Here is an 11,195-nt window from a genome sequence, read left to right on the forward strand (position 1 = left end):
TTCATCTGCTTTCTTTCTACCTTGGCTCTCCAAGAAGGGAGGGGAAGGAGGATGTTTGGTTTCTGAGATCCTGTTATGAAAGATCTGTCTGCACTATCATAACAAACAGAAGAATTAATCGTTTATCCATGTGGAGTGAATGCAGGCATGTGCAATACCATTTTACATTCATGTGGCATTATTAAAAATGGATATATTCATGTAGAGATGGAAAATCGGGCCCTGAGGAAGTGACTGCAGGCTCACGTGATGTAAAGTTGTTTAAACCTTCTTTAATGTATTGTTACTTGTACCTGGGACCTCTTGAGAGTGTTGGTTCATGAGAATCCTCTGCACCAAAGGATTAAGAGAAACTCCAGGAAATTTTGCTGTGTGAGGCCAGGAGTCCAAGTGCTGCATTTTCTAAATTGCCATCAGTGTCAAAAAGGCTGGCTAATAATTTTGGCAGTTTTGCGAGCCTAAAAAAGGAGACATTTTCAGCAGGAGAGACCAGATGCTCTCAATCTGAATGCCTCAGGATCTGTATGTCCCAAATCACAAGTCACTTTGGAAAAGAAAGGCTTAAAGCAGTAGTCAAGTACTGCTTAGGTGCAACAGGTGACAAATACCGGAGTTTTATGATCAGTGCTAAAAAGTGAGCATAGAGTAACCAGAGCTTCTTTCTGTAGACTCCCTCTAGTGTCTATATACAGAGATACCTTGCTCCAGTGGGTGACTGAGCGGAGCTCCAAGTTCAGTACTTTCAATTAGCTCTATGGATGAAGCCATCTGTGTCCATACCTACAGAGGAGCCCAGGAGACTGGTCCTCATTGATTAATCTTCAACTTGTGTACCCCTACTTAGAGTTGATAACAGCTTTTTACTTGGAGTAATATATTAAATTCTACTTATAAAAAAAGGCTTTTCTTTAAATCAGAACAAAGATCGAGGGCAGTTGTTTTAAAAAGAAAATTGAAGTCCTCATGCGGAGTAGGTCCAATTCACTTCTGTATTTGTTTCAGGTTTGTTGGAATGTAATTCCACGGTGTCCGGTTGTACTGGAATATAGCTCAAGTAAACTAAATTAGGGCCCATCCTTCTTGCGTCAGTGTTCATTAATTGCTTTCATTCCACACTAGAAGGAGAAAGCAGTTATGAACTGTTGGCCACACACAAAAGACATGTGATCAGCTCAGGGAGCTAGGTCAGGCTAAAAGGTATTTATTTATTTATGTGTTTTTGGAGCAGCAGTTCATGAGTTTGTTGAAAAACTGAAGTTTTGAGGAGTGTAACATTCTTTTAGCATCCTCCAAAATAACCATTCCCTCAAAAGCTCCCAGATAAGTTCCACTCTTGGATACACCACCATTACTCCTCTATAATGAATGGAATTACTCCCCTACTAGTGAGAGCACTTCCCCCCCCTTGTTTTAAAATATCCACTGAAAGATATTCATGCCACCCAAATTTAGACACTGTGACACCTAAATTTAAATCTCTAAGCAGTCTGGCTATTTTTCTCAGCCCTTGCACGTGGATGCAGCATTAAGCCAAGACATGCTGGCACACAAAGACATACCCTATGCTTTGGTTTCCATGAGAAGGAAGCTGGCTTGGGGCTCAGAGGGGGTGTGGGTCACTTCAACAGGTCCCACACGTAGCTGCCTAAGGAACCAGGGCTTCCATGAGGCTACTCAGAGATCACTCTAAACAATCTGGATGTGCTACTTGGTTCCTTAGGCTCCTGCTATAGTTAACCGCGAGATCGTTTCCAGGATGATTCCCTGCAGGAACTCAGCGGAAGCAGAATGAACTCTCCTCTATTTACTCCTGTTTCTTCCCTTTCTGAGGAGGCTGTGGGGGTTAAGTTAGGCCCCTAAAGATGCACGCTGTGATTATAACCTAGGACAGTTAAACAGATGTCTCCATAAATTGCTGAGATTTGACTAATCTGAGAATAAAGTTCCCAACAGCTATATCTTTTCCATTTGGCCCTAGCATCCAGAAGAGGCTTTTGAGTGTGTTTGCAAGTAATTTTGAATGGCCTTGGGTGTTTAATAGCCGGCAATACAGCACTAGGACCACCATTTTGGCAACTTCCTACCTTGGTGGGCATTGCTTACTCTTTAAAACCCTCAGTGCCCACCTGCTCATTTTTACCTACAGTAACTATCTCTAGGAAAGAGCAAGGGTGGGTAATGGTGGCAAAGAATGAGGTTTAGATTTAAAACTCCAAATATTAACTGTATAATGGAAACTGAAAAATAAATGTTATTTCACCCACCTAGCTCTTTGAGATCTCGGTTCCCTTGACAAGTGTTCCTGAGCCTGTGCCAATCAAAATTGCCAATCACACAGGCTGTAAGTGCCTATCAAATACGCAGCGCCATCAGTACTCCATCATACGAAGATCCATCCAGTACCCAGAAGAAGATGGGTAAGTTCCCTCATTTACAAACTTCTACACTTCCGCAGTCCAAAGTATTAAATGTATTTTGTTCCAATTTGGTCATTATAATGGCCCACTCACTTTCTGTTGTCCCAAGAGTTTTTCAAAATGACTTGATTATCACTCAGGGTTTGAAAGCTTCAACTAAACCTGTGAATTATAAATGAATGGACACCAGAATCCCACAAACAGCAGGCTAGTTCAGCAGCATCTGGAGTCATGAAGAGATTTAGGTGCTTGAGTAGGGACTCAAAGTGCACTTCTTAGCACTATGCTCCACTGGAACTACTTCGGTATGTGTGTATAGACTTTTTCAACCTGACAGGAGAAACCTTGCTCACGCATTATTTAGCCAGGGCAGAGAGAGTGCTGTGCTCAAGCTAAAGCCCTCTGCCATACCTCATGACACGTCGGGTCAGAATAAATGTGAATCGTGGCTTTTCACTTTCTGGTCCAGTCCTGATTTGCATCTGTCAAACTCATTGGCTGGAGAAAAGTTATCTTACATCCAATATATGGTATAATGTAACTGTAGTCCTAGTGAGAAGAGGCTACATTAATTCAACAAAGACTCTAGAAACAGCTCAGATGTCTCTGTCTAGTCCTGCATTTAGGCTTGCTCCCATAACTGCCCTTCAGTTAGACACCTGGTCTGAGGGAGAGGTGGCATTTTGGTGTAGCCTCTCCAGCCCTCGTCACTCAGCCTGCTGACCACTCTGAATCTTCTTCCTACACAAATACAGAAGAATCTCAGCCTTCTTCCAGTTTGTGAGTTCCCCTCCAAGAGCCAAGTGCCTAAAAGTCAAACTGGCCCGTCTGACCCTGAAAACAGTCCACTCTACATCCTTAAGAATTGGCAAATTTAAACTGGAACTGCACTTTCCAGCAGCATGTCAAAACTGAATACAGTTACATGGCATGAATACTGTAAGACAAAGACTACTCTGCATGGCATAGAGCTGTGTTATGGAAAAGTGGAGCTGATAAACTGTAGCTGTTTCCTAGGGATGTAATCTGAAATGTGTGCTGTACCTGCTCTGTGTGGCTGCTGGGAGCCAGACAGCTCAGCCCTATCAGCAAAACTATCCAGTTCCAAGGTTTTCTGTTCGCAGTAGTAATGCACACAAATGCCATACCTTCACGTAGTACAAGTGGCAGACCCAGCATACCAGCAGGCTCATTTTGACAAATGACTACACTGATGTTTCTAATTTTTTTTTTTTTAATTCTTATCTTTTTTTTCTTCTAGATGTCCCTTCACCAACAAACTTTGTCATAATGGGTGGATCTGGGATAGTGACAAATGTGAATGTGTTGTAGATGTACAGCACCCCAACAGACGAGAAGGTAAAGGTGAAATTACAAATGGACACTTTTGCTTACTATCTCCAGGCTGCTTGTGTTTCATTTTGGTTTTGTCCCATTTCTTCATTGAGAGAGTTATAGTTTTGACTCCATGTCCCTAGATAGACTTGGCTTATGGTGTAGAAACTCACCTGAAAATAAACACTTGTATGTGCTTATCCCTATCTCATGTTTTTTGTTTGGACATTTACTCCCTCTATATTAGCAATATGAATAGGAAATAGGAAAGTATTAAAAAGGGTTAGTGAAGGAAGCACCCTGCATAAATGTTTATTTTACATGGGCCTTAAATTGTACGATGGCCATTAGGGAAATCTTTTTAACTGTAGAAAAATATATGCGCTGGAATATATTGTATGGGTAAGGTGCTGAATGTGGGAAATTCTTAAGAACAGACTTAATCAGGAATAAGATAGGCAAAATCAGTCCTGCCTATTAGCTCTAGTCAGTGCAAAAAGATTATATGACCTTTCAAAGTATCTGACTACTTTTTATGATAATATTAAGGTATCTAGGAAGCTTTCAACCTGATATGCCATACATACTCAGGAGTATGCATGCATACCCTTTCAGGTCTGTGAAAGGAAATGGAAGAGGGTAAAATTTGTAGAAGTGTACACTACTTCCCTTCCCCGTCTGCTTTTCCTGGAAAACTCTGTCAAAGAAATTTGCAGAAATATTCTGGGGGGTAACTGTGTAAGTCTAAAGATACTAGCAGTAAACATTAAGAGAAGTTAAAATTTCTCCAAGCCCTGTATAAGGTTTTTTAAAAAATTGTTTTTCTCAGGAAATTGTACCGGTCAAAATAAAGTTATGATAGCACTAGAGCAGACGGACACAAAAGGAATCCCTGCCTTTGTGGTTTAACTTATATGCAGCAAGCAAAAGAATAAGCCATCCAAGGCAACAATAAAAGCAAGCTGGCAAGCAATTCCTAGACTAGCAAGCTAAAATAAAACTAAATAACCTCATAAACTGGTCTGATAATTACAATTTCCTAATGTTAATGAGCAAGAAATCAGTTGCACAGTGGTTTCTGTAGGATCTGTTCTCACTCTGGATCAGATCATCTGACGATCAGGTTAGGTAGTTAAGCTCAAGTTAGACTTTTCACTCAATAAAGGATTAGTACTCTGTATTTCAGAGAAAGTCCAAAGGACTGTGAATAGCCAGAGTCCTCTTAACTCAGCCTTTTGTAAGGTCAGCTTGGAGCATTAAAAATTGTGGCTTGTTGAATTATAGCTTTTGTTGACATAGACTCAGTATTTCCTCAGATAAAATATCATTCTCTGAAGTACGTTGTCTTTGGCAGTGGCTGGGACAAAATAACTTAAAATCTGTCTTTGAGGTTGAAACAAAGTGAGACCAAAACACTCTACACCACTTCACACTTGGCAGGCTTTATCACTCAAGGAAGGGGTTTGTCTTCCAAGAATTTGGGGCAGACTCCTTCCTCCCTTCCAATAGGACTTGGGTTTTATTCTGTCTGGATATTGGTTTTCCAGCATTAAGTAAATAATAGTGAAGGTTTCTTTCAAGTAATATGCAAGCCTTTTCTGACCACTGAAATCAGAGCTGAGGTTGCAGAGGTCACGGACACAGGTTACATTCCGCATTCCACATTCCAGAGCTAATTGTAAAACTACAGGAAATTACCTTCCCAATGACACATTATATGCCACGACCTTTAACCGGGGATGTGCTGCTAGCATTTTAATAAAGCTTTCACAAAATGTGTTCCCTTTTTGCTAGGATTAGACTCATATTGTACTCCAGATGTGTATTTTGAGGGAAGATAGATGAGGTATTAGACAGTGCATTCACTTGGCTGGGGTTTTGTTTCTGAAGCAAAATATTTTCTTCTTTCTTTAACTGACAAGTGTCCATATGCACCTTATCAAAGCGCTAGACCAACTCGCACCTTACTAGACTTACTATTACTTCTGCAAACATTTCCAATAATGAAGTACATTGAGTAGTGAGTGTGATTGTTTGCATGAATGTGCATTTTTGTCATGGGTATAGACTAAATCCTTTTTGAGATTTTCTTTTAAAACGTGCTGTCCAGCAAAGATTTGTGCATTCCAATACATAACTCTATGTTCTTTTTATATACAGCCCCAAAATAAATCATTTTTATGCAGGGTTCAACCCACAAGAAATAGCAGTATTAGAGTAAGTGAAATAATCAGCCCAATCCTCTCAAGTCCTTTTCTGCACTGTAAGTTACAATAGAAATTCTGAAGATTAGTCTCTAATAGATTCCTGTGTGAGCCCTAGTGACTGCAAAGAAAGAGTTTCTTCAAAAGCAGGATTCAGACATGTAAAGCTTACTGCTAAAAGATGTATGTGCTATTGCAGGACTCCCTCCTCTTGCTGAGCTGGCTATGTGTGGACAACATATGGAATTTGATGAAGAAAATTGTGAATGCATCTGTAGACAGAAGTGTCCCACCGATTTCTTTCAAAGTAAAGAGAACTGCAGCTGCTATTTGTGTAGGGAGAGCCAGGAGAGCTGTGCTCTAAAACACAAGATATTTCATGCTGAAACCTGCAGGTAAGTGTTCCTTGTCATTTAGTGTCTACGCTGCAAGATCTGAATTAGCTTGTGTAGATGCTGGAGGTGCGAGTGCTGAATTAGCTAGGAGGTCCACCCGGGATAAAGTACCTTGCTGCAGTTAGGGAGATAATAATAATAGAGACGATATTTACAATCCTTAAGTCATAGAAGGAGTCCAAGTTTTATTTACTTAACAAGTTATAAAGAAATCTGCACAAGGATGCTATTCAACTACCAATATTCCTTTTTTTTTTTTTTTCCCTAATCTTAAGGGAATCATGGTTAAAACTGTGCTACAAGTGAAATTACTGTGTGACACAGGGGATTTACAGTGAGATATGGAGTCTTGCATTTGTAAGGAGGTAGAACCCATCCTGTGCTTTTTGTCACAGCTGAATGCAGACTCATGTACGTCTAGAGACAAAAGCTCCATTAATTGGTACCCACACCATACAGCTCATTCTTTATCCAGTTTGCCCTCAGACCAAGTGATTTTCTAGAGCTAATGCAATTTTGTACACATCCAAAGCAACTCAATCAGCTCTGATTCCACTGAGAAGCAGGAAAAATGTTCTGGGGCTGTTACACTCTGTGCTTTCCTTAATTCCTTTGTGTAACTAGTTTTGAGGTGTCTTTGCCAAAACTTAGATAGAAAATGCCCTCTTACAATACCTATTTTCATACATTAGTTTATTTTTTAAATTTCTCAGAAAGTCTTGGTCCCATGTAGAGACCCAGGAGTACGCATGCGGTCTGAAAGTTTATGTAAGGACAGCCAGCATCCAGTTTCCCTGGGTACTTTAGCAGAGCTGTAGTTCACTGAATGGTCACCCACAGGGTCCGTTCTCATAGACTTCATAGGTTCATTCATGAAGAAGGAGCTGTGGAAGAAGTAACCTTTATTTCTTTAGGTTCAGCTTTGAAAATACAGACAAGCACAAAATAGTTGACAAACAAGTATAAAAATAGCTAAAAGAATCAGCAGAGCTGAAAGTGAGCAAGACAGTCTTGGTCATTTATGTGTTTCAGACAGGTGGGAGGGGATCAATGCAATAATTTGTTTACATGAGTTTGGCTTCTTGAAATTAATATGATGTGGATGCAGGACTTCTGTGCCAGACTTTTATGCCCAGTACTCCTGAAGGACCAAAGCTGAAGCATCAGGTGAGCTAAAGTACTTCGCAGAATTTGAGGGCAGCACTATCCAGTGCTGACACTCTGGACTTCACCGCTCTCAAGAAATGAAAGCATTACTTAGGTCATCACTGTGGACAAACAGACAACAGCAAGACATATTGCTGTAGACAAGAACTGTCAGGGAGCAAAGTCTCGTCTCCCTATGTTGTAGGGTGTCGACACTTTCCCAAACATCATCTAGAGAGTGTTGCCGTGTTAAGTGATGAAAAAGCTGAAGAATGTGATGGTGAAGAATTATCATACTACAATGCTTCTCTCTTTTTGCTTTTTTCTCCTTTATCAAACAGCTGTGAGGACAAATGTCCATCACAACCCAGAACATGCCCAACTGCAAAACCAGTGTGTTCCAGGCATTGTCGTTGTCCGAAGGAGAAGAGAGGTTCTCATGGGTCCCAAAGCAAAGAAACTCCTTGACTGAGCTTTCCCTATTCTCCAAAAATCCACTGCTTTGCAAAGTAGCTGTCACTGACTTTCAAATCATAGTAAACATGAACATCTTCCACATTAATAGCAGAACAATGAATCCAGTCTGCATTTATTTATTAATCACTAACTGCAGGTGAATCCTCTGGGACATCGATAAACGTTCTCTAAGAGGTAACAACTGATGAATTGCTGGCTGCGTGAAGGAAGAGTGGAAAGAGCCAGTTCAGTGTTATGGAAGATGAAGCTGGCATATTGGATTTAACAGAGTCACAGTCATCAGCCAGTCTTTCAGAGATTGAGACTAGATAATCTTAGCCTCTGAATCCTTAGCTAATGCAGCTCCTGGGTGAAACCTTCTTCAGAAATTCAGTGTACAGGATTTGGCTTCTAATAGGTTCAGCACTGAGTTATTTGATCTACTGTCCAGCTTTGAATATCATCTTGAGTTTATTGTACAACTACTGTCAGATGTGCCATATTTAAGTGTATATAAGAAAATAAATACATCAGTTATTCGAGTGGTTTTGATTTTTCTCTGTTATTTTAAAACTCTGCCAAACAAAAAGAAAATAAGCAAAACCCCAAAGTCATCTCAAGAACAACCTTCTTATGTTTGTCCCAATGGGACTGGCTTCTGCCCAAACCCAGGTCGAAACAAGGTCACTTGATCCAATAGTTTCAGTAAAGAAGAATCATTTTCCCACGTCTGCCTGACAGCCGTGTGTGATTTATTTATTTGTTCCCGGGGTAGTGTGTTAATCTCCCTAAGGGGATAACAGCCACACGAGTACTAACACTTCAGTGATTTTTGGAAAGGCACAGTTCACTAAAAGATGGTTTTCCTTTTAGCTGACCATGCTATGAAAATACCTCCTTTGCACTGAAATTCCTTTCACCAGTGTGAGGCCTGAGTAACAGTGCTTTAACCAAATTGAGTGCAAGGACAACATTATTTTCTGAGCCACTGAAGTCTGGACTGAGTCAGTCCAGAGAAAATATTGCGAGCAATAATCCTGAACTGGAAGTCTTGACGATTGAATAATTCTTCCCCTTTGCTGAATTCTCCAATTCTACGCTGCACTGTGAATGAAGCGAATAGAGCAAATGAAACAACTGGTACAGAGGTGGAAAGCCCAACACAACACAGGGAATAGAAAATGGCTTTTTGATGTGCATCTGAGATTTTTTTACATTTATATAGTGAAAAAATAGATTGCTTTAAAATAAAATTAGAGCCAAATCCTATAAGATTGGCTGAATGGTTGGGCAAAGCACCAAACAATTTAACATGTCTTTTGTCTGAGTAAGGCATTTAGGATTCAACCCTGGACGACTGCTCTGAGCGTTTCTTAAGCCATCTGTGATCTAGGTCTGTGCAAACATACTGACAGGCTGTTTTTGTTATCTGTGCTGGGAACTGGCCTGGGATCCTCTGACCAAGCAACACAGTCTGACCTGTGAGTGTACTGGGTGGAGCCGCTGGAGGAGGGTTACTTACTGCTCTGCACCGGGCTTCCCTGCTGAGGGTTTTCCAGAGTGAAAGCCACATGCAACTAGCATGCACTTTGCATGGACAAGAAGGGGAACGTGACCCCAGTGCAAAACCAGGTGAACCACCTTGGCAGCAGAAGCAGAAGCACACCCTTACATTTCCCTCACTCCTCCAAGAGGCTCTAAATTCAGACACATGTACATGGCAGGTGAAGTCCCCCAGCTATACAAGTGTCCATAAAAGGAATGAACTGTCCCATCACTTCTCACCTAGCTCAGTTGGGGGCACCCCAACCTTGTGGCTGGATTGACGATAGGCTACACCATTAGCCCATTTCTCAGAAAGCCAGGGAGCTGCAGAGGCAAACCACACTCTTAACTGGTAGCACCAGAGGCATATGGAGTAAAAATACACCTTTTTGAAAAACTATAAACCAGTATTCGTACAGCTAAATTCTGTGGAAAGAGTTTAAGCTTTTGCAGTTTCTTAAATTGAAGTTTAGCAACTGGAACCCTGTATTAATTATACCTGAGTCTCGCCAATGTTGATCTGTAGAGGCCTCCTCAGTTTTCTGGCCTGACCAGTGAATATATTAACTTTTTTTACAAAACAGAACTGCTCCAACCTGAGAGACAAATAAGTCTGCTTAAACTCCAGAAGGCTCTTAGATAAAGCAGTCGCTGAGGGGCTGAAAACCATGTTCAAAAGCTTTTCTCACTGAGACAGAGAGAGATATCAACATGAGCTACCTAACCCCTAGGAGAGTGCAATAGCCATTAGGATACCCACGCTAGAAAGGTACTATTGCTGACCACCCCTGCGAACCCTGCTCTGAGGTTTTCACACCTTCCTAGACCACTGAAAAACAGACCTGTGCCTGGAGGTCTAACTCAGGACTGAAGATCCCAAGGGAAGGAGGGAGATGTTGTCATGTCCACAGGCTTCTTTCAGCCTAAGACCCTGGGTGAATTTAACCTCAAAAAATTTTGTGCTTAGCTCTTGCAGATCATTTTGTTAAATGCTTAGGAAAATATTTTTGATAGAAACATGCTAAAACAACAGAGAATGTTCTTTTACCTGTAAGGGATTTCCATTTTGCAGCAGTGATGTGCCAGAAAGATTGTGGATTCAGAACAGGTTTTAGGCTTACCGTGAAGGTGGAAAAGGAAACTGCTTGTGGTGGCATTCACTAACAAAAGTGGCCTAAGCAGTCAGCTCACTTAAATATTTATATAGTTTATAACTTCCATGCTCCTTGGAGATTCTTAGCCCTAATATCCAGAAGCCTTATGAATGTACTGCTTTGTGCTTCAAATAGGATTGTGAACTCCAGTCCACACTCAAACCACTGCAGGATAACAGACTTGGGGTGCGTGTGTGTGTGCACATGAGTACGTCCACACTAACCTCGCCTTCAGCTCCTTCCCTCCTGGTGCAGCACAGGACCTCACACAACAGCTTCTCTCTCCATTAACCCATTACAACCTGTCACCCAGCTGCCTCTGGCCCTCCAGGTCACAAAATGAGGTGGAAGTGAGCAGCCATCCTGTGCCAGGGCTGGCAGGGCAAGGGGACGCCTCTTGCCGGTGGCTGGTACTCAAGGACACCACACACACCAGGACAGCGCTGCAGCCCTGTAGCCTTCCCCTGCAAGTCAGTATGATTGATGCATCCCCCCTCGCTTCACCTGCATGCAGCACTGTCCTGGGCAGGAAAGCAGAGATAC

General features: G+C 41.5%; 1 protein-coding gene across 4 annotated transcripts in view; it reads left to right on the top strand.

Annotated features, from left to right (window-relative positions):
* The window catches only part of VEGFD (vascular endothelial growth factor D), a 78,674-nt gene extending 70,179 nt beyond the window's left edge, over window positions 1-8,495 (top strand). For all 4 annotated transcript variants that reach the window (XM_074814750.1, XM_074814754.1, XM_074814751.1 and 1 more), the window contains 4 exons: window positions 2,269-2,417; window positions 3,679-3,776; window positions 6,156-6,351; window positions 7,839-8,495. In XM_074814750.1, coding sequence (XP_074670851.1) covers window positions 2,269-2,417; window positions 3,679-3,776; window positions 6,156-6,351; window positions 7,839-7,965 — 570 coding nt within the window. In that variant the 3' untranslated portion in view covers window positions 7,966-8,495. The remainder of the gene's footprint in view (window positions 1-2,268; window positions 2,418-3,678; window positions 3,777-6,155; window positions 6,352-7,838) is intronic.
* Window positions 8,496-11,195: the final 2,700 nt, after the last annotated feature.

Source organism: Strix aluco, chromosome 2 (genome assembly GCF_031877795.1).
Source record: "Strix aluco isolate bStrAlu1 chromosome 2, bStrAlu1.hap1, whole genome shotgun sequence".
NCBI classification, from domain to species: domain Eukaryota; kingdom Metazoa; phylum Chordata; class Aves; order Strigiformes; family Strigidae; genus Strix; species Strix aluco.